The sequence below is a fragment of the Crocuta crocuta genome, unplaced genomic scaffold (genome assembly GCF_008692635.1).
Source record: "Crocuta crocuta isolate KB4526 unplaced genomic scaffold, BGI_CrCroc_1.0 scaffold193, whole genome shotgun sequence".
NCBI classification, from domain to species: Eukaryota; Metazoa; Chordata; class Mammalia; order Carnivora; family Hyaenidae; genus Crocuta; species Crocuta crocuta.
Genome location: NW_027529624.1, coordinates 1,416,163 through 1,440,055, shown reverse-complemented (window position 1 = coordinate 1,440,055; position 23,893 = coordinate 1,416,163). Strand labels below are relative to the sequence as shown.

The following is a 23,893-nucleotide window of genomic DNA, read 5'->3' as shown; positions in this document are numbered from 1 at the left end:
TAATTCCTAGCACCTGCCAGCTGCCGCTGGTTCTGTTCCTCTGTCTGCCCTGGCTCATGCAGCTGCCTCTGGCTCTCCTGCCTTGGCCAGTCTTAACCTGGTGAAGTCTTCTCTCAGTACCCCCGGTGCCGTTCCCATTGTGGGTACTTTACAGAAGCGTCTTGTTGTACTTAAATCCTGGATCTGCAGCAAATGGACATGGCCCCGGTGCTGCGGGCTGACTCGAGCTGAGCTAAGTTTCTATTCAGGGTTTTGATTTTCCTGGTAGGCTTGGCATGTCAAGGGCCATAGTTTTCCTTACCATTCTGGAGCCACTGGGCTTCTGGGTAAGACTGGCCAAGAGACACAGGCTTTCATTTTTCAGAAAGGAAACCCTTCCCAACTGGTGGAAAATAAGCCTTTGCTTAGTGACTAATAACATAAACACAGACAAGATTTCTGGGCTTATAAATAACCAGTTGTAAAAGTGCCCAAGGGAAGCAGCCCTTTTTGCCAGAAGAATGGCCAAGAGTTCCTATCACCTCGCTGATAGCGACCTTAACATGAGCAAGGAGTCTGGGGCCAAGGGCGCGGAAGCTGGTTATTCTTCAGGACAGACTCCCAAGGCCCTGCTCTTTCTTACATGTTAGAAATCCTGGGCTATTCTGGAAAAAAAATAGTACTTGATCTCTAAGGCTCTTCCTGCTTGAAAATTTTGTGATTCTGTGGCAGCCACAACACATTTTAAAGAGTGATGGCAGCGGGGAGAGCAAAGTCATAGGGTTTCATTTTGCAGGAGCTGGCTAAGAGACAGATGAGGTAATTCCGAGGGTAGCTCCCGTTTATTGAGCACTGGCCGAGGCACCACGCCGAAGGAGCAAGACCCGTGAGCTCACGGAGTGCCCTGTGTTTGACTGATGAGACCAAGGTTCAGGGGGTTCACGTATGTGTATAATAGTGGAGTGGCTAAGAGCACGGTGTGTGTGGTCAGACTGGGCCTCAGCCCGGCTCCAGCTCAGACTCTCTGTGGCCCTGGCCTGGACGAACCCAGAATTTGTCACATGTACCACGAGGATGCTCATAGGACCAAAGCAATAGGACGTAACTCCTGCAAAATACTTATCAGCTCGGCACCTGCGCATAGTGGCCTTCAGTAAGTGCTCTGTTACCAGGAGGGACTAGAAGCTTCGTAGGTAACATCAACATCATGTGGCCTCCTTGCTGAGTCGTTGAGGTACCAAGCCTGGAACTGTTGTTTGCATTTAGCTAATCTAGGGTTACAATCAGGGCCTTGACCCTGAGGCTTGGCTGTGCTGCTTCCTGTAGGAGGGGCGGGGTGGGGGTCCCAGGGCCCAGCGTGGCCATTTGGACAGTTCAGTCACCTGGCTGCCTGCAAGCCCCACCTGCAACAGTTGAGGGGCCGATTTTATCACTTGGATATCATCTCCTTCACCCATTGGTTCCCAGCCTGGCTCCTGGTTAGCTCCTCGGGATGTCAGGAGGGAATCAACCTGCCAGACGCAGACTCAAAGAAACCAGACTCTTCTAGGGCGATCGAATATTAGCATTTTCCACACATTTTGCCTCCGTTTGATTACAGAACACTCGTTTTCCTCCAGAATCCCTTGCAGGACGAAGGCCCCACGGCACACGCATCTGGAACCGTTCCCCGGCCTCCCTCTAAATACAGAAAGTCAGCTGAGGGGCAGGAGGGAAAGGCCGGAGGCCAGCAAGGGGTGACCGGGGCCGTCAGACAGGAGGATGAAATCGGCACGGAGTTGAGAGGGAGGCCTCGTAGGACTTACTGATGGAAGCTGCGTAGGGAAATGTCTGGTGCGGTGGACCCTTGAAGTGACTGTGTTTTTGTCTGCATGATGCCAAGCCGGCCGGTTGGAAGGGGAGGACAGGCCTTTGTCTGCACGAGGCCAATGACCCGCTCCTTCTGACAGTCAACTAAGGGGACCAGTGGCTTTGCCTCCTCTGGGGAACGCATCAGACTTTTGTGGGGGAGGGGTGTGAGGCTCGTTCTTTATTTCCCTGTCAGAGAACCTTCCCTCTTTCTTCCTTCCCCTCTTTTTAAAACTAGAAAGCCTGCTGTCCTGTCCAGGGTCTAATCGCTCCATCATTTTTGGAGTCTGAGCCATGCCTCCCGAGGCAGCTTTTCCAGTTTCCAAAGTTTATTGTTAATGAAAAGGGCACGACAGGCCGAAATCCCTGGCAGCAGCCAAGGCTGCAGGGTACCCCGAGGCCGGCAGATGTGGGAGCAGCCAATTTTATCTGGCCGTTCTCCTTCCTCTTCCCCCCTGCCTTCCTCCTTCCCCCTTCATTTTATCAGAGACGTTTGGCTGGACTTGAAGGAGCCAAGAAGGAACTGGAGTGGCTTGGGCTTCTAACAGCCAGTGACAAGGTGTGGGAGGACAGAGGACCCATGCCTGGGGCATGTTCCAGTTCAGTTCTGTTCTCACTGAGTGTGTCTAGGAGTCTGGCTCAGTGCTAAGGCCCTGGGGTCCAATAATATCAATAGCCACAATAATGGCTAATATCACTGAGCGCATGCCATAAGTGGAGGCCTTGTTCTAAGCATGTAACAAACCCAATATCAATAAACACTCCCAACAGTTCTAAGAAGTACTTACTAATGTTATGGACATTTTGCAGTTGACTAAACTGAGGCACAGAGAGGACGAGCAATCCCCCCCAGAGTTACAGAGCAAGTAAGAGGCAGATCCATCAAAACTAAACTTTTTATGTCTCAAAGTCCAGACTCCTAGTCCAGGCAGAGGAAATGGAAATGTAAATCAGCAACTAAATGTATACGGTTTGAAAGTGATACATGTATTGAGTAGCCACCATGAGGAGCAGAGGGACACAAAACAGAAGCCATATTTGAATTTAATCTTGATAGAGGGGCTGGAGTTTCCAAAATAGAAAGACAGGGAGGAGTAAAGGCAGAGGGAAGGAGGTGGGAAACAGCAGTCATTGGCAGGGGAGGGTGGGCAGAGGGAGGAGAGAGAATGAGTGAGAGAGAGAGAGAGAGAGAGAGGGAGAAATTGTGAGAAACAGCAAATGGTCCAGCATTGGTGGACATCAGGGACCTGATGGGGAATGGTAGAGGCTGAGGAGATGGAGGGAGGGATATAGGCAGGGGTTCTTCAGGGACAGTCTTGGGTACCCTACAGAAGTTTTATACCATGCCCCTTGGGAGTGATGGATTTAAAAACAATTATTATTTATTTTGTCTTTGCTCAAAGGACATCTTTGTGAACGCCCAAAGTAGGAAAGAGACAGCAGTGGAGTGGCTTTGGTGGAGGTGGTGTTGAGGACCTAGTGCCTGTGCTTTGTGGCCTCCCCTAACCAGCGCCCATGGGCATCTGCCTGGCGCTCCCTCCCAAGGACTTAGTCCAACAGTGTGAACATCATGCTAGAGTATCAGGGTTGGGGAGAGAGAAGCGTTTACAAGCATCTTGGAAAACAAGTTCCGTGGTGGTGTGGGGGTTAAGTGGGAAGGGGCTGAGTCAGGGAATCCAGCTTGCGGGGGCGGGGGGGGGTGATTGCCATGGTTCTGACATGCCACCACGTCAGGCTGTGGCACCATGGGTCCCCATCCCTGTCCAGTCTGGCAGCTCAGCCAAACTATGCAAGTCTCCAAACTTCACTCGGCCTCAGTCTCCTCATTTTCCAATTACTGGTATTTCCCCGAAAGTTTGCTGCAAGATCTAAGTCAGTACATGTTAGGTACTCAAAACCTTATAGGAGCCTGGCACATAGTAAGGGCTATGTAATTATTCACTGTAACCACTCACAATGCATTTAGGAAGTTTTGAGTTCACTCATTCGATAATTGTTCATTGAGCTCCCACGTCAGTGCTCTGAGTGCTGGGGGTACATCTGTGAATGAAATAGACCAGCCCTCATTTACATTCTAGTGGGGTGATTAAATTAATAAATATACAGAATACACAGAATAGGGCTAGGAAGGGTCCACAGGACCTGGTGGGCCACATTTGGAACTTTGGGTTTTATTTTGAGTGAGATGGAAAAGTCTAGAAGGTTTTGAGCAAAGACGTGACAAGTCCAGCCACCCATTCTGGGTTCAGAGTAGCTCTTGAGGTCTAGGTAGCTGGTCCGTATCGAATGGTTAGTAGATGGTAGCTGTTTGTCTTACAGGGGGCTGTCCTGGTGGGCGGGGCTTAGGAGAATGATCCAGATCAAGGGCAAGGGGCCCTCAGAAAAGAGAGGCACCTTTCCCTTAGGGTTACAGAGGCGAGTCCAGTAACAATAGTGTGCTGTCATCATCCACGTGGCTGGAGCACTAGCCCAGCTCCTCGTGACGTGGAATGGCCTGACGGGTGACCTGACCGGTAGCTCTCGGCCCCTGCTCAGTGACATCTCCGCCGTCCTCCCTCGCACCCTCTGTAGTCATAAGTGAGCTTGTTGGATAAACAGGGCGTTTGTGTGTTGCTGTTCCCCCCACAGTGTTTGAGAACAAAGATAAGATTGTGATCATCATGGAGTACGCGAGCAAGGGGGAGCTGTACGATTACATCAGCGAGAGGAGACGCCTCAGCGAGCGGGACACCAGACACTTCTTCCGCCAGATCGTCTCCGCGGTGCACTATTGTCACAAGGTACGGCCGCGCCCCGCCGGAGCTTTGGCCACAGGTGGTTTTGATGGCGCCACGTGACCCTTTTCATGGTATACAGGTGATATCTGTTCATTGTCCTCTGCATGGAGAACTTACAAAACAGAAGAGAATCACCATCACCCATGATTCAGAATCCAGGCATAGCCCACAATTGACATTTTTGTTCGTTGCTTTCCAGTTGTTTCCCTTCTACTCCTAACATCTATTTTTTAACTCGACTGTCTTACTTTGAATAATCTTAGAGGCACAGCAGAGTTTCTAAGACAATACAGAGAGTTCCCCTTTGCCCCTCATTCACTTTTATCCTAACGGGAACATTTTCCATTACTGCAGTACGTTCGTTGAATCTGAGACACTAAACATTCAGGCATTGTTATTAAAAAACTCCAGATTTTATTTAGATTTCACCAATTTTTTCCACCAACGGCCTTTCTCTATTCCAGGATCCAGAGCACCACAGTGCATGTATGTTTTATGTTGGTGCTTTGCCTTTTCACTTTATTTTAATCTAAACATTTTCCGACATTACTAAAAATTCTCTGTAATTATTGTGATTGTTGGACATTTCAGGCTGGTTCCAATTTCTGGTTAATATATTGTAGTGATCGATACCTTTATATAGTAACCTTTTCCTTTCATCTGAATGATTTACCTAAGGGAAATTCCAGAAGTGGAGTTACTAGGCCACTGGTTGTGAACTTTCCTGTGCTCTTCATGTCTTTCCTCACATAGGTTACATTCACAAAGGTTACAAACCTACATGTACATTTTATTTCAACATGCCTAATGGGATGTGCTCATGATACAGCCAGGTTAGCTACCCCTTGTCTCTGGAGAAGGAAATGAAGTCTACAGATAATTCCAAGACATATTTTAGTCATCATTGTTATTAATCATGTTAATCATGACCCCATCCTATCCATACTATTCATTTCAGGAACAGTCTTTCACTTTGAGGACAATAGTGACTTGAATCCAACATAGAGTCAGTGCCTTCATTCGAATGATTGCCACATGGGGCCTTCTGGCTTGTTAAATATTCTGGTTAATTGAGAGTGGCTCTATAAGTAATTAGAAGATGATTATTCAGGGGCACGTGGGTGGCTCAGTCAGTTAAGCGTCCAACTTTGGCTCACATCATGATCTCATTGTTCATGAGCTTGAGCCCCGTATCAGGCTCTCTGCTGTCAGCACAGAGCCTTCTCTGTCCCCTTATCTCTCTGGCCCTCTGCTGCTTGTACTCTCTCTCTCTTTCTCTCAAATAATTAAAAAAATTTTTTTTTTAAAAAAGATTATTCAAATCTAAAACCCTAAATCCACACGAACACTGTTAGACTTCATTTTGCTGACTCCAAAGGCACTGATGAGTCAGACCAAACAGTATTTTGTACTTTATCATCAGGCATCACTGTAAAGCACTACAGATCATATTTTCATTATTTGAAGTGGGTGAAGACTTGGGATTTTGTATGAATGGGGCTTTATCAGACTCATTCCATCTTCCTATGAAAACTAGGAATGCAATGATATAAACCAAACTGCTCCCAATATTTAAAACTAGAAAAAAATGAGGTACCTTGTATGCTGTATCCTTCCTCCAGGAGCCTTGGTTTGTGCATTTCTGAATTCAAAACATACTCTTGAAGGTTTGCATTAGAAAAAGAGTAGTAGAAATACAACTCTCGTCTCTTCAGTCAGTGTTATTGGAGATATTAGGTACTGTCAAATAGAAAGGAAAATAAACCATAAAGCACCAACCATAAACATGCAGATTCTGAACTAAAGAATCTTTTGTTTTTAAAGTTTATTTATTTATTTTGAGAGGGAGAGAGTGCACACGGGAGGAGCAGGGAGAGAGAGAGAGAGAGAGAGAGAGAGAATCCCAAGCTTCCGGCAATGTGGAACCTGATGGGGGGCTCAAATTCAAAAACTGTGAGATCATGACCTGAGCTGAAATCAAGAGTCTGAATTAACTGGTTGAACCACCCAGGCACCCCTGAAGAAATCTTGAATGAAAGACAAAGAACTTCCAGCCGGTTGGTTTGCTTAAAAGAGCAGCTTCAATTGCAAATGCCCTTTATGCTGAACGATATTAAAAACTTACTCCCTGCTATTTGTCCACACAGCCCAAAGTAGCTGGTGTCTCAGTCCTACCTCTCTGCCCACGCTCACCCATCCCTTTAAAAGATTGGGTTTGACAAAGGATCCCAAGTCCTAGTTGTTACTGCTGTGTAGACCAGCAGCCTAACTGGTTAATGACTCCTTTTTACCCTTTGCAGGCTGTCAGCAGGCTGTCCCTGCAGCTCAGCATCCAGCCTTGCTAGATTTGGCTTGAATGGAAAAGTCACATAGTATGGCAGGGACCTGCTTTGGCCGGTCCAGGGGCTAGGGTCTCATTGGCCCCTCCCACCATCACCCTTCACCTGAGTCCTGCCAGCAGAGACGGACTTACAGAACCTTCCCTCCCAGCTGCTCAGGAAACACCCATGGGGGTGTTTCTGTTCTGCTCTAAACAGATCTGGATTCGTTTCATGGGTCCGAATAGACTGAGCGAGTCCCCTTTCCAGCCGTGGGTGGGCAGGCAGGCAGGCAGGCAGAGGCAGACAGAAACAGACAGGCAGACAAGCCAGCCCGGTCTGTGAGCCCCACTTTCTGAGTCTCCAGCAGAGAAATCTGCTTCTTCCCTGGGAAGCGCACCACAGACAGACATTGTTTGTCCCTGCCTGCGACTATATTGCTTTCACACAGTGGAATTACATTCCGACAAAGAATCCCCTGCTGTTTTACAGGCTCTGGGGGAGAATGGATTCCAGTCATTTTTCCCTTAACCACACAGCAAGTGACTAATGCTCTCCTGTCCCCGGTCGCTGGCTGGCGGGGAGCTTCATGACAGTGAGAAAGGCCCCGAAGGATGGAGGCAGAGACCACCGGGCTGGCGTATTTCTTTAATCTGTCAAATCGTTCCCTTTGCTCACCCCTCCCGCGCCCTCTTTCTTGGTCTCGCCCCAGCCATCCCATTCAGTCCCCTGCCTGTGTTCTCGTTTCAGAACGGTGTGGTCCACCGGGACTTGAAGCTGGAAAACATACTGCTTGATGACAACTGCAATATTAAGGTAAAAATCTTGTCTGGTTGATTGATCTGCGGAGCCTGGTGGAGCCCAGAAGTCAGGCACCAGGCGGCCACCGAGTCCTGCCCAGGCAGGCAGGGGTGGGGAGTCATGGGGCTTAAGCCATCAGTTCAGTTCCAACAGTTAAATTCAACAAGCATTTCTCGGGCTCCAGCCGTATGCCAGACATCGATCTTCACACTGGGATAAAAAGATGACTAAAATACACTCCCTGTCCCCAGGAAGCTCATGGTCTACAGTCATCACCACAAAAACACTTAGGACAGTAACAGGTTGCATCTGTTACTGATATGCAACTTGCCTGATATCACCTACATTTAATCTTCCCAGCCCTGTGAGATGGGCACTGTTATTTGCGTCATTTCACAGATAGGGACATGAGGCACAGAGAAGTTAAGTAAGCAGCCCAAGGTAACATAGCCGTAAGTGGTGGAGTTGGCTCGTGAGCCCAGGTCTGTGTGACTCCTGGGTGCTTGAGCTGCCAGCAGAGTCCCGGCTTATGTACGAGTTGGAACTCTTTCTCTGTCACCCTTCTGTCACAGCCATGCCCTGCCACCTCCGTCTCCCTCCTGCCTCCTACCCCCCCCCCCCAACAGCCAGCTGTGGGACTGGGCAGCTGACGGACAGGACGGTGGTGTGTGCTGCCGGGAAGGAGCATACCGTCAAGGGATGGGGTGTACTTTTACGGAGAGTGTTATTGCTGGCTGCCGCTGGAGCTGAAGCAGGCTCTCCTGGCCACGGGGATTCAAGTGCCTCCTGCCGAGCGCTCTGAATGTCCTTTTGATCACGTCTGCAAAATAAGCAAATACGGTTTCAAAATAAACGGAGCTCACCGCATGGGTTTCATTATGAAATGGCCTCAGTACTCCCGCCACCAGGGGATCCCTCTAATTGGCCGCTGGTGACGTTAGTGGCTCATCCCTCGTCCAGGGACAAAGCATGGGAACGACCTTGCGTCGTCCTCTCTTTTTGTTGCTGTTGCTTTCATTGGAGGGGGTGCATCCCAGGGAGATGGTTTCCTCTCTTGGTGCTTGGATTCTGTTTGCACATCATGGCGGCGACCATGAGTTAGCATCATCCTATGAGAGGCTTCCGGAAGCCACGTTAGGGTGACATCTGGTTTTTGCGAGTAGTTGACCGTGGTCACATATTTCTGTGTTAGTCTATAGAATAAGGAGGGGACTACTGGTCAAAGCATTTCTTCCTAGGATCAGGCAGTGCGATCTCAAGGTCTCTCCCTTTCTGGCAAAGTGGCTGGAGTATTCTAGTAGGAGCACTAGCTGTGTGGTTGGAAAATTCCGTCCTGTGCGGCTTACTAGCTGCTTGCCATCGGCAAAGCCACTTCATCCTGTTCCTGCGACTATAAACGGGTGTAACTGTGATGCTCACAGGCTTGTTTTGAGGACTAAGCAAGATACCCCGTGTGTAGCTTCATATACTGCTGAGCACCGTGCAGAGAGTCAGAGCAGCAGCTTTCGAGTTGAGTAGCCTGGAATTTGAATTGCAACTCTGCCCCTAACTAATGGCAGTATTTTGGATAAAGTACTTGCCTAAGCGTCAGTTTCCTCATCTGTCCGGTAGGGATGCCGGTCCTGTCTGTGGGGCATTAGTCCACTTGTCCATTTTTGCACTGAGTATTTCCTGAGCAGTTACTGTGTGCCATGCCTCGTGCCCAGTCCTGGGGAGTCCGTGGCAAATGTGAGGATTTTAGACCTCAAGTCTTCGTGTCCAAAGCACCTGCACAAATGGCTGGCCACCGGAGAGGACATTGAACAGGGAGTCAGTTGCTGGGAAGGTGCCTGGGATCTGGCGAGTGGGGGCCGGGCCATCGCTAGAGAATTGGGTCCTGGTCTGAGGGACACACTTCTAAGGGTTTGTGCCTTCCACCCTGGTAACTTTCTCAGTGGATTCTTGCTGCCACCTGCCCTGGGAGCTCTCGAAATGAAATGGAGTCTTTACAAGGCCTGGAATGCGAGCCTCTGGCTTGGGGATTGGCTTCTGTGGGACAGTGTGACCTCTTGGTCCCATGATGTAGTCCCAGAAGTGATAAGGCACATAGCTTCCTATGGAGTCATAGAATTTCCCAATGGAGGAGAAGAATAGTTAGAATTCTGAAGGCAATTGTTCTGGGAACAATGGGGCAGGAGCCCAGGGGAATGGCTCATTTGCATGAACCTAGGGCAATTGTGTTGGGCCTCAGGCCCCCCAGGCCCTAGCCCTTATATCTGCGCTCCCTGTCCATCTGGAGGTGAATAGCAGACACATAGAACATTATAAAAGTTGAACTGTCGGTCATGGTTTTTTTCCCTGCCTTTTCCTTAAGAGTCTCTACTCCCAGCATTGCCCAAGGTGAAACACACAAGCGTGTGCGCATCGCAAAGCGCATGCACACACGCATCCAGACAGAAACCAAACCTCCCCATTCCCCAACACGAACTCTTCCTTCTGTTTGTTCAAGGACTGCTGCTGGAATCTGAGAATCCTAGAGCTTGAAGAACGCTGAGGGTCATTTTCCGACCCTCTTGATTGCATGACGAAGGCTCAGGAGGTCTAGGTGACGCGCCCTAGATTCACGCGATCACGCACAGTGAATCCGAGGGGGCTTCCTGTGTCTCTGTTTCCGCAGAACGTGGCCCAGCACTTCCCACACGGCGGGTACCCTTAAGTTGTTTGGATTTGGGGTGAAGGGATGACAGCCAGGATTGCAACTCCCATGTTTGACTTCTGGGCAAATTCTTTTTCATCATTTCACATGCACTCCCCAGGTTTCTTTTCTTTCTTTCTTTCTTTTTTAAAAAATATGTTTCAGCTGGTGTTGAGTTGTCTTCCGGCTGTATCTGCCTGGCTCCTCTGTTCCTGACTAAGCACTTTGCTGGAAACATACTTAGAAAGGGCTTTGGTGGCAGAGGCAGCAGACACGTGGCCACACGCCGGCCTCCGTGTTCCGGAGAGTCCATGGCATTGGCGTCTGGACTGGAGGGAAAAAGCCAGTGGGGTGTGAGCAGCCGGGTCCCTCTCGGAGCCCTGCTGGTTTCTCCCTAGCTGTGGTTCCTTCTCCTGGATTTCAAAGCCGGGGAGCAGGGGCTTTTGCCCGAGAAGCCTCCAAACATCTACTGGCTTAAACGTGTCGCATGCCGCTGTGTGAGCCATGTAGCTCATTCTCCCTCTTCTCTGCCTGATGTTGGTTCGCAAAGGGCACATCTGGCATTGGAAATTATTTATCTGGCCACTGTGAGAGGGCGTGGCTTCTAAAAATATTCACATAGTCTGTTGGCAGAAAGAATGAGAGCAATGTGCCTCTTTGGGCTGCATTCCGTACTGCAGAGAGGCCTGTTAAAGCCTCTATGGAGTAAGCCTATGTCTACCAAAATAGACACCCGGCATAGCATTAATTTGCAATTAATAAAAATGGGCCAGATTCACATCCCACTCTCTGGGAGAATGGAATGCCGACAATTCCCATAGAAGGGTCCTGTAAAAATGCCTTAGGACAGAGGAGGTCCAAGCACTGGGGTCAGTTCGCCTCCTCAGAGAGGGCTGGGAATTTGGTGAGCTCCCAGGGCTCAGAGTAGAGGGGCCTAGGGGAGATGGCCTGTTGCCCCTGATGACAATGGACCCTCAGCGGCTCTGGACAAGAAAAGAAGCTTTGAATGGCCAGGGCCAAGATGAGATAGAAATCTCTGAGGCTTAACAAGGCCATTCGGGGCAGCTCAGGATATGGCCTCCGGGCTTTGATTACATGCGTGTGAGAACTCCGCATTCGTGCATTAATTAAGCTGTTTATTTGTTCACTCACCCATTTATGTGTGTGTTTGTGTGTATGCGTGTCTCCACGCGTGGCTGCGTTCACTCATCTATTCCTGCACTTACTCGTTCAGCAAATTGCAGGTGTCCTATGGGCAGTACATATTGGACCACAGACATGTACTAAGTTCCTACTGTGTACTTGGCCCCATGCCAGATGCTGGGCTTTAACAGCGAACCAGAGGGCCAGGTCCTTGTCTCCTTGGAGCTCACAATCTCACGGTTGTTAAACCAGCATAATGAGCCGTGAGAAGGATACAGAGGTGAATGAGGAAGATAAGGGGCTGCGTTAGTGGACTTAGAATTCCAGCTGGGGACATAGGCGACAGACAGATACAGAGTGTAGTTGTCTGGTGGGGAGGAGAATCTGGCTTTCGCATACATGGTTCCCTGTGTTTGGAATACTCTTCCCGCAGCTCTTTGCCTACCTCTCCTTTCAGTCTCAGCTTGCACGCCTTTTCTTTCAGGAAGGCTTGTCTGATCCTCCTTTCTTGGCAAGACCAGATGGCCCTGCTGTGTGCCTCATAGTACCTGTATAATGTGTTCTGGAAGTGCTGAGCAGGAGGTAGTGATTCTGTTAATTATAAAAGGGCCAAGAAGCCTTTGCTGAGGCAGTGGTGATTGAACTGGGTTTTGAAGGATGGGTAGGAGTTTGATAGAAACGTGCTGACAGCCTTCTACAGAGAAGGAGCAGCAAGCACAAGGATAGTGCATGGAGGCTGGAAAAGGAAAGTAATCTTCATTGAGCCTTTGCTAGAAGCCAGAGTCCTGTGGCAGGCTTGCCACATGCTTTACATCATTTGGATCTCAGAATGTCTCCACTGGGGTGGGTCTGATTATCCCCCTTTTACAGATGAGGAGGTTCGTGCAGCTAATATTAGCAATGCGGCCGGCTGCAAACCTAAGGCCATTCAACTCTATAAACACCCAGGCACCTGATAAATTCTACCCTCTATGGCTATTACCCAGCTTTGCCCCATATCTAGGAGAGCATCACACAAAGGCACTATTTTTGGCCTTTGCTTCAGTCTGCCTTACCTTGTCTGTAGGCAACTTGTAGACAGTTGTTCCTGGGATGGACTCTTCAAGTGCTGTTGGTAGACGACGGCCAGGCTGCCAGAGTCATGGTGGCCAGAACAGCCGCATAGGGATGGCCCCGTCGAATGTGTGGTGAGCCGTGATGGGTTGCTCATTAGCATTCCCTGAGAAGTTGCTTCTTGGAGGTGCCCTCAGTTTAGGACTTTCACAGATCGCTGGGGTTGGTCATTTCCCAGCTGGTGTGGAAGCTGCTGGTCCACAGACCTCAGTGGAACTGGGAAGGATTAGTGAGCTACCTAAGTTCAGTGCTGGTAAGAGATAGGGCTGGGATTTGAACCCAGACCCTCAAACCCTTTTTCCCGTATTTCTTCCTTCGTGCAGAACAGTCTCTCACTCTGAGCATGCCTGTTCTGGAAGTGGGTGATGATAATTTCCCTTTGGCTCTTGGTGGGCACTTGTTCTTAGCAAACAATTGTTCAGCAGACCAAACCACGCGCCGCATCATGTAATCTAGAGTCGGTCATCCCAGGACTGTTCCAGGGGTTTCTCATTCCTGTTCTTCCCTCATGCAGCTTTCTGAGGTGGGTTCTATTATTATTCCCATTTTGCAGGGGAGGAAACTGAGTGACTTGGCAGGTCCCAACGATCACCCACTAGTGCCACGTCCACAGTTAGCCCCAGGTTCTTCTGATCTGTCCAGCCCACTCCCTTTCCTCTCAGACACTGCAAATGACCATCTGACCATTGCTTCCGTGATCCTCCTCATCAGCATTTTCCCCCAGCGTTTACCCACCAGCAAGCAGATACTTCCTTTTTCATCCTGTGAGCTCACAGCGATTATTCACAGAGATCCGGGGTTAACCGCCACCCTCCCCTTTAGGTACCACGTATAAGGCTACTCATACAATATTTACCCTTTCGTGTCTGGCTTATTTCACGTACCTGAGAGTCTTCCAGGTGCATCTGTGTTGTAGCGAGGCTAATTGTTTGGAAATGTGAACAATCACTTCCTACCACATCTTTCTACCTTTGATTTTTTATCCAGCAGGGCACACCACTAAGATGGCTTGATAATAATGAAAACTCCAAAAATTAAGGACCTGCATGTTGCCTTCTCAGATTCTTTTCTGGGGCCCAGGCTGAACAGGGTATCAGCCCAGTGTGGGGATGTGACTGTGAGCCAATATGGGGCAGGGGAACAGTCCCATCACCAGCAAAAAGTCAAAGTAGTTACCCGTCTCCAAAGGTTACTGGTGTGTCAGCAAAATACAACTTTAATTCAGTTATTTTCATCTTATTATGTTTCAAATCAGTATTTCCCAAATTCCAGCTTTTTCAAATGTCCCAAATTTCGTTTCTTCCACTCTCTTAATGGTTTCTGCCTTTCCGTCGTATCTTCTGTGCTGTTTTACTTCGTATTTTTATTTAGTTCAGTTCACTTGTAAAAAGTATATTTGGAAAAGAAGCCTTAAATAATTACTTGAACTTGAAAGCCGGTTTTGTTTTGAGTATCCTAAGGTTGATAAAGCTATGGATACAGATTTAAGGGTGGGGAGCAAATATTTATGGAGGCCAATGTCTGTTCTAAGCATTTCACATTCTCTTTGTCATGTAATTTTCACCTTGACATTGTGGAAGTGGGCACTGCTCCAATATCTTATCTTATCTTATCTTATCTTATCTTATCTTATCTTATCTTGACTTATCAGAGAGAGAGAGAGAGAGAGAGCATGAGCTGGGGAGGGGCAGAGGGAGAGAGCGAGAGAATCCCAAGCAGGATCCTTGCTGTGAGCAGAGTCTGACACAGGGCTCAGTCTCAAGAACCATGAGATCATGACCTGAGCCATAACCAAGAGTGGGTCGTTCAACCGCCTGAGCCACCCAGGTGCCTCCCTACCTCCATTTTACAGATGAGAAATTGAGGCTTTGAGAAGTTTTATAACCAGTGGCCATTTCTGCTCTTACAGTCGATAGACACTCCCTATGGTATGAAATCTTAGAGCTGGAGCCTAAGTCTAGGTGGTTCAGGGTTTGAGAACTCTGTGTGTGTGTGTGTGTGTGTGTGTGTGTGTGTGTAGATTAATATTTCTTTTCCGTTGAAGTGCCAAGAACACGGACTAATCTACATTTCTATTAATCTTCTGTCAGTGGCAATGACAGTTTTACTGAGAGAGGCTGATAAACATCAGTCTAAGAGGATGGGAGTGGTCGCTAACATAAACATGCTTCTCAGGATGGCTGCAGAGAAAGCAAGGGCTCCCAGACGTGGAGACCTCTGGTGCGAGTGTGTGCGTGCAGGGATTTGCACGCTGTGGTGGCGGGTGCCTCTCACGCGTGTATTAGGGAACCGCGGACGTCGCAGGGTAGGAACGGGGTGTGTTTTCCTCAGGACACACGCTGTGCTGTGTCTGCACCTTGCCTCGGCCTCGGCTGCAGAGGACGAAGCCCTGGGACTTCAGAACAGGCTCCAGGGCATCCAGCCATTCCGTTCCTTCTCTGATCGACAGGGCACACTTCATAAGCTTCCAACCAACTTCCTGCAAGCAAATCGGAGGCCTTGATAAGAAAATGGAATTCAGGGCAATTAAGTGCAATGTGAGCCCAGAGAATGCGTTTTCTGAGCGTGGTTATACACCAGCTGCTTTCAATGACATTCCATTCATTCATTCAGGGACGACTTTTAGAAAATAGGCTTATTCTGGGGGCTGCATTCAAGACAGAGCCTCGGTGCCATTGGGGCCCGGCTGCGCTCTGGGCATGTGAATCACTCAGCCTATTTATAAGCCCCAAATGGAAATCGGCTTGGAGAATGACAGAAGCTCAGCTCGGAAGGCTAGGGTGAAGCTTGCAGATTATCGGGGGGCAGTCTTTTGCATGCAGTGGATTGAAACTTTAGAGGTATGGGGTCTACATTGCCACCTCCTAGTCAGCTCTCCTGAAATGCATCACCTTGTCTCCTTAAATCTGGTTCCTCACCTGTTTAAAAAATTGTGTTTAAATATCCATAACATGAAATTTGCCATTTTAACCATTATTTAGCTGCACAATTCAGTGGCATGCAGTACATGTGCATTGTTGTGTAAATGTGGTTTTGGATGAGATTAGAGACGGGAAAGTGCTCAGAACAGTGCACGATAATTGGAGGTTGTTCAGTAAGTGGTGACTAAGTTTCTTCCTCTTCTCCTTCTTCCCCTTTTCCCCTTCCCCTCCCTCTTCTCCTTCTCCTCCTGCTTTTCCTTCTTCATTTTTCTATTAATTATCTTGTGTTTTTCAAAGTATTTTGCCTATTGGCATGACAAGAATTTCTTGGGTGGGGAGGGAAGATGTGGAACATGCCACCTGCCTCGGGGACTCGGAGTCTAACAGGCAGGGAGAATTTATACATATGACGTATGTGTATACACACATACGTAAATGTACATCATATATTATATATGGGTGTGTATATATGTGATATACATTTTTATGCACGCGTGCACACACACATACACACACAGAGGACTGCCACAGGGGTGAATGAAACAAGGACAGGAAACAGTGATTCTGAGGGATGTGCAGTACCAGAGAATCAGGGTTAGGTAAAACATTTGTGTGGAGCTTGAAGACTTAAAGGTTTACTTTCATGTTCTCATCTCGATTGATTGTTTTTTTTTCTTTTTTTTAAATTCTTACAATAGTCCTGTGATCTAGAATAGGAAAGGATCCTGGGTTCCCATTTTCTGGTGGTTAAACTGAGGCTCAGAGTAGTTAAGGGACCTGTTCCATGTCACACAGAGGGCTGGTGGCAGAGTTTGGGCTGATGTTCAATGACTCAAAACCCAGGGCTCTGGGTCCATTTCATCCAGGGTCACAAAGTTGGCAAAATTCCGTTCTGGTCAGAGTGTGGGCGGATGAAAAGGTCGGGGTATCAGCGGCACTGGTCGGGGTTTTCCAAAGTGTGATATGCTCTGTGGATGCAAAGTGAGTTTAGGTAAGCCACAGATGGACAATTTCCAGATTAATAGTTGTGAACTTCAGTGTGTATCAGGAACATCAAGGCTGTGCTTTTGTGGCTATTTCTCAGGGCAGGTCTAACCTGCAGTGAAGATAAAGTCCAAGCAGGGGGTGGGCAGATGTGACAGATTGTGGCAGGTGTCAGGGACTGCAGCGGGGAGTGACTGGCCCAGTCCTGTGGACTGCTTTCTTTATGACGACTAAGGACTGGAGAGAAAACGGTGACCCAGCAGGCAGGCCTGCCCAGGCGCTCAGATGATCCAATGGAGACACTCACTGGAATGCTAACCTGCCTCCCTGGGTCTTGCTTCTCTTTGTAGATTGCTGACTTTGGGCTTTCCAACCTGTACCAGAAGGACAAGTTCTTGCAAACATTTTGTGGGAGCCCACTCTACGCTTCTCCTGAGATTGTCAATGGGAGACCTTACCGGGGGCCCGAGGTGAGCAAGCTATTGGTGTGTGTGGTGGGAGGAGGGGGGTTGGATGTGGGAGAGGAAAGGGAAGAGGGAGGACGAGAATTGGATCTAAGAAATACTTAAGAACAAACAAAAAGGCATGCCAGCAAAGAAAACGTTTCCTTATATGATTATAAAAGCCATAATATAGACACCTGGGAAAAAATTTTCTGGAGAAATCCAGAAAATAAAGTTACCTTAACATTTTTGTAACTTCTCTTATAGACTTTTCTCCAATGTAGATCTCTGCATTTCAAAAGACTAATTGCAGTCATTATGTATATGTGTGTACCTATGTGTATCTGGCTTTTTATTAACTTAAAATCATATTGTGACATTTTCTGAATTTGTTATTATTTAGTAATAGCATGGTTTCTGATGGCGACCTGTTTTATTGTATGAATATATTATAACTTAATCACTTCCCTAGATTAAGACAAATTGTTTTTAGTTTTTCTCTGTTAGAACAAATCAAAAAACAACCCCCCAAACCCCTAACTCTGCAGTGACTATCTTTCAGCATATATTTTTGACAGCATGTATTTTCGACTAAGGAGATACAATTTTAATCGCACCTTCTAATTTACGAGAAATGCATTTATTTCTTTATATGCCTAAAGGTCTCAGGGCCACTGTGAGAGATGCATATGTGTAAATGCTATTCTGAAAATGCATGAGTTGTGAGTGATTATTCTCTTTAAAAGGATGGTTCTCTTTACAGAGAGATCCATCCGCTCGTTATCCCTTAAATAGCAGCTGCTCAGTGGGTTGAAATGTTTCCTTCCAAATATTTATCTGTTTGAGAGTGTTTAAGGCAGGGCTGGAGGGTGAAAGAAGGATGCCAAGGCCCCCTACCAATTGTAGTGAAAGGAAAGTCTTTCTAAAATAAGACTGTAAGGGAGGAGCATCTGACTCAACTTACAAAACTCTAAAAACTTGCCACTCTACATTTATCAGAGGTAATAAATGCTTCCTTGATCTGCGATGATCTCTTTCTAAGCTGGCAGCCTGTGATCTGGCCAGCAAGCAGCCTTTATTTGGCCACATTAGTCTTTCTAAAAGAAAGTTGACCAAACCTTTAATAATTGGGAGATTTCACGTCAAAGTCTGGTTTCTGACTTCTCCTGAAAAACCAGAGGATCTAGCAGTGTTGGGCATACATGACTATTCGATAGCAGTTTGCCAAGGCGGGGCTGCCTCCTTAAGGTGGATCAATGCATCGTATAATTTGTCTCCATCCCCAGCACACCATGTTGTACCCCAGATTCTCTCTTGCTTTGTTCATGTTTGTTGCATGCCTGGCTCTCGTAAGCAATTGAGTCTGCAGCCCGTGATCCATCTGAAGAAGGTGCAGGAAGGAATTAATTCCTGGATTCAGAGTGAAGAGTCCTGTGGCCCAGGCTTGTACCCATCACGTTGGCAGAGAGGGGCTCTGGGGAAATATCATTTAGCTTTCTTGTGCCTTAGTAGTCTCGTCTGTCAAATGGGGTTGAATATAACCCAGGCCCTCCCTGCTTCACAACATTATACTGAGGCTCTGAGAAGATAATCTTTTTAAGAAAGTCCTCACCCAGGTCGGTACTGTGGGTCTCTGTTGGAAATGGAAAGGTCAGTCTCTGAAGCAGCCCACAGCTGCATTGCCTATCAGGCTGTGGGGGTGGGAACCTGTGTGCCAGGTGCTACATTCAGTTCCTGGGGTCGTTGTGGGTGGCTGCTCACAGGCTGTGAGGCCGATGGATTGGAAGGCATCCCGGAACCTGCTTCTGAGCTCCTCTCTGTCCCGTCTCTCTGCTCCAGGTGGACAGCTGGGCCCTGGGCGTGTTGCTTTACACTCTCGTGTATGGAACGATGCCCTTCGATGGTTTCGATCACAAAAACCTCATTCGGCAGATCAGCAGTGGAGAGTACCGGGAGCCCACGCAGCCCTCAGGTGCGTGCCCTCGGAGGGTCAGAGGCTGAGCGGGAGTGGTTGGCTTCCCTGCCCCCACTCACACTTGCTGCTTCTGTTTTAATGTCTGTCGGCCGTCTCCTGCTTTCCCTCTCTTTTCTCCTCTTCAGTTTTTTGCCTTTTGACAAGGCTGGCTGGCTAGGCTGCTCTGCCCAAACCTTCCCAAATGGAATTTCTAGAGCAAATGTTCTATACAGTAGGCAGGCTGGGAGTTCTGCTTGCGTGAACCTGGGCAAGTCCCTTACCATTTGGATTCAGTCTCTCCACTGTTAATTAAAATTTTGGGAGAGGGGCTCCTGGGTGGCTCAGTCGGTTAAGCGTCCGACTTCTGCTCAGGTCATGATCTCATGGTTTGTGGATTTGAGCCCCGGGTCAGGCTCTGTGTTAACAGCTCAGAGCCTGGAGCTGGCTTTGGATTCTGTCTCCCTTTCTCTCTGCTCCTCCCCCCCACTTTCTCTCTCTTTCTCTAAAATGAATAAATATTAAAATTTTTTTTTTTAATTTTGGAAGAGATATCCTATGAAGTCCTTTCTAGCAGTCATATAAACCACCTTCACTAGACTCCATGCCATGAGCTCTTTTTCACGGCTGTTCCCCGGGGCATGTGCTATGGCCATGATAACGGCTTCATTATTTATTGCTGTCGCAACTCTACTCTCCCCCCACCACTCCAAGTAAATTCATTGGTTTGTTTTATTTATTTNTTTAAATGCATACCGATCAGCATGTTATACACCTTAAATATATCCAGTTTTAAAATTTTTCCTGAAAAAGACAGTGCTAACAAAGTCAGCTGAGCTGAATATACAAAGGCAGGGGAAATTTACCCTGAGAGAATAATGCATTCTGTCCTGAATTATGGTTACTTATCCGAAGCAGGAGAAGAACCATACACATCTTCAGAAACAGTAGCTACTTAGGGTTTAGAAGGATCTGGGTCTCTAATATTCTTACTTATGAACAATTACCAAAACATGTCTAGCTAATGGTTTCTGAATTAGCTCTTTTCTTTGTATGTGTAGGATGAAAATAGAGGAGCTGGGTCATGAAGGATTCTGGATATTTCTTCTTTCATGAAGTTTTTCTGATCTGTTTTATTACTTTGGATAATAAATTTAATTCAGTTCCTGATGTTTCCTACAAAATAAAACTGAACCACAAAATAAAACCTTTAGTAATCAATAAAAAGAAAACATTTGGTGGTTTAAACAGCAACTAAGTCAACCAGGTACCATATCTCTCGATGCCCTGGGGTGGCTAGAGCTCTCCTGGCCATGCTTGGGTTTCTCGGACAGTTGTGTTCAGATGGCCACTGGGCTGAGTCTGGCTATAGGACAGCTGCTCAGTGCTCGTCCGCATGGGCTCCCCTCCACGAAGTCCCTCCCCAGGCCTCTCTCCCCAGGAGGAAGCCTAGACTTCATGCATGACAACTCAGGACTCTTAAGACAGAGAAAGAAGAAGCTTCCAGGCCTTTTTCATGTCAGCCCTGGGAAGCCAAATAACGTCACTTCTGCCGTGTTCTGTGGGTCAAAGCAGCCAAGATAATAAGCTTCTTCTTTTGATAGGAGAAGGTCATGTGTGGATGGAAAGTGTGTGTACAGGTGGCCATGTTTGAAATATAGTTAACACGGACCTTCATAGATAGACATGCTATACACACACACACACACACACACACACACACACACACACACACACACAGTTATTCTCATTCTTCCCAGTAGTTATGTTCTACAAAGTCGCTATGAACACTGAATTAGTGAATAATGAAGCACGACTCTGAGGAGAAATACAGGGTTCAATCTCTGGTCACAACATTTTTGTCAACTGATCAGTATATGACCTTGTTTTATTTATATTTCTGGTTTAAAGCCACCGCATTGAAAATATTTTGTTGATTCATTAACATCAAACTCCTAGCCAACAGCGCTATGACTCAGACCTGAATGAAGTCTATCTAACACACATATTTTCTCCATAAGGTACATCACAGCTTTCTGGAACTTAGGAACCATAGACGGTACTTTAGCACTACACAGTGAAGTCACCACACAAAAAAAATATGAAATCCATGGACTATACAGTCTGTAAAAGCACACATTTTTATAGTGTGAGAGTGGAAATGAGAAGGCAAGGCGTCAGCGCCTCCTTTGAACTCAGCTGGGAACACACATACATGCTGGGTGACTCAGATTTTTGCCACTTTGCGAATGTATATAAATGACAGGGAAAGTTCCCGGGAATTGGTTTGGGAGTTATAAATACCTTTTAGTGAGCAAGACAATTGATAATACTGAATCTGTGACGAATGAGGGTTGACTGTTGATGGTTGTGTTATACATATATGTATATGCTTATTTATTTATTTAAATAGGCCAGTCTGTTTTCTTTCTTTTTTTTTTTTCCTAGAAATTTCCAGGTGACTGTCATGGCAGTCTTATTTGCCTCATCGGCTAACCAACACACAAACACGGTTCCTGGCACATTGCAGGAATTTAGAAGATATTTCCTGAATGTCTGAAGGGAACGATCATCCTGTTACTTTTCAGGGGTGTAGCTCACCCCTGGTCTCATTCCCTGGCCCCCACCAAGCTACTCATTAGCCTACACAAGCGGCTGAGAGGAGGTGGGGCTTTCCCAGGATCTAATTCAACTCCCATTGGGGAAGCACAGTTTGATCTTAAAAGTCAATTTACAAGCTGTGAGAGTCAGTTGGTTCCTGTGGCCTCCTCAACATCCCTTCGGGCCTTTCCCCTGATTCTCTGGCAGCAGAAATTTGCACATGGAATGTCTCAGCCAGGCTGCAAGCGGAGAGCAGATCTAGATGAGCTCTCGCATCTGACAGCTGGGTAGGCTACGGCTTATGTCAGAGAGGGAGAGGAGGTGAGCTCACCGGGTGTGGGTCTCAGAACCTGGCCAATGCCCGGAGTCAGGCCAGCCTTGGGGATGCCCCTCTCACCACCCAGATATGCTAGATGTGAGCCCCTCTCCACCCTTCTCTGTCTTTCCTTCTCTGGTGACGAGACTTGTTCTCACCATCTCAGCCCTGAACTTCCTTTTCCTGCTGACACACTTTCCCCATGACCTTGAGCACTGTGTGTTTCCACAAGCCTACCTTGGAGGTCTAGAGAAAAGTCATGGTAACCTCTACCTGTTTTCCCTTTTGGTAAGATGATACCCACCAGAGGACTGGCGGGGCCCTGCTTGGGGTCGGGTCTGGAATCTGTGCTGGTTACCTGGACTTCCCCATTTCATGGAGATCTGAGCTGATGGAGAGCGTGCTAATTCTGGGACACTCCTTTACTTCTATGGAAAAACGTGCCAGGATGTGACAGCACACTGGCCTGTGGTTCTGCATCCTGATGATGCTTTCGATGTACTGTCTGGAAGACGCTGGCTCCTGCTCCCTAGTGGTGCTGGACCAAGTCCCCCACTGGAGTGAGCGTGTCTCCTTACCCCTGCAGCGGTGGCCCCGCCAAGGCCAAAGGCTTCCGGGTAACATATCATTCTTCTCTGGCCCCACAGATGCTCGAGGACTCATTCGGTGGATGCTGATGGTGAACCCCGATCGCCGGGCCACCATCGAGGACATCGCCAATCACTGGTGGGTGAACTGGGGCTATAAGAGCAGTGTCTGTGACTGTGACGCACTGCACAGCTCCGAGTCACCGCTCCTGGCTCGCATCATCGACTGGCATCACCGTTCCACAGGGCTGCAGGCTGAGGCCGAAGCTAAAATGAAGGGCCTGGCCAAACCCGGGGCCTCGGAGGTCATGCTGGAGCGGCAGCGGTCGCTGAAAAAGTCCAAGAAAGAGAACGACTTTGCCCAGTCCGGCCAGGACTCGGTGCCCGAAAGCCCATCCAAGCTGAGTTCCAAGAGGCCCAAAGGGATCCTGAAGAAGCGGAGCAACAGTGAACATCGCTCCCACAGCACGGGCTTCATCGAAGGCGTGGTCAGCCCTGCCTTGCCTTCTGCTTTCAAGATGGAGCAGGACTTGTGCCGGACTGGTGTGCCCCTCCCCAGCTCCCCCGAGGCAGAGGCGCCAGGTAAACTCAGCCCCAAGCAGTCAGCCACGATGCCCAAGAAGGGCATCTTGAAGAAGACCCAGCAGAGAGAGTCAGGGTACTATTCGTCCCCCGAGCGCAGCGAGTCTTCAGAGCTGTTGGACAGTAACGATGGGCTGGGCAGCAGCATCCCGTCCCCCAGCCCCCCAGCCCCAGCCAGGGGCACGTCTCACAGCCTCTCCTGCCGCAGGAAGGGCATCTTGAAACACAGCAGCAAGTACTCAGCAGGGACCATGGACCCGGCCCTCGTCAGCCCCGAAACGCCCACACTGGAATCCTTGCTGGAGCCTGGAGTCCCTGCCGAAGGCCTCTCCCGGAGCTACAGCCGGCCCGACAGCGTCATCAGCGACGACAGCGTCCTGTCCAGCGACTCCTTCGACTTGCTGGATCTGCAGGAGAATCGCCCTGCCCGACAGCGCATCCGCAGCTGCGTCTCTGCTGAAAACTTCCTCCAGATCCAGGACTTCGAGGGGCTCCAGAACCGGCCGCGGCCCCAGTACCTGAAGCGGTACCGGAACCGGCTGGGGGACAGCAGCTTCTCCCTCCTCGTGGACATGGACGATGTGACTCAGGTCTACAAGAAAGCGCTGGAGATCTGCAACAAGCTTAACTAGCTCCCCGGGGTACAGGGGGTGGGTCGTGGGTGGGCTTGGGGGGAGGAGTGGGAGCGATGACGTGTGCCTGTGAGCCGGTTACCTCTTTGCTGGCCGTGACGACAGACTGAAGAAGGATTGGTGCCATCTTGCTTGGCCAAGTCTGCAGCCTTGCGCCGGCACCTGAAAGGGAGGAGTGGGCTCTCCGCCAGCCCTGCCAACTGCCAGTCAGAATTTGGGTCCT

At 48.4% G+C, this 23,893-nt stretch overlaps 1 protein-coding gene across 1 annotated transcript in view; it reads left to right on the top strand.

Moving 5' to 3' along the window:
* The window catches only part of NUAK1 (NUAK family kinase 1), a 72,408-nt gene extending 48,728 nt beyond the window's left edge, over positions 1-23,680 (top strand). Inside the window, exons 5-9 of the mRNA XM_077761962.1 lie at positions 4,456-4,607; positions 7,673-7,738; positions 16,909-17,028; positions 18,841-18,973; positions 22,517-23,680. Coding sequence (XP_077618088.1) covers positions 4,456-4,607; positions 7,673-7,738; positions 16,909-17,028; positions 18,841-18,973; positions 22,517-23,670 — 1,625 coding nt within the window. The 3' untranslated portion in view covers positions 23,671-23,680. The remainder of the gene's footprint in view (positions 1-4,455; positions 4,608-7,672; positions 7,739-16,908; positions 17,029-18,840; positions 18,974-22,516) is intronic.
* The last annotated feature ends 213 nt before the right edge of the window (positions 23,681-23,893 follow it).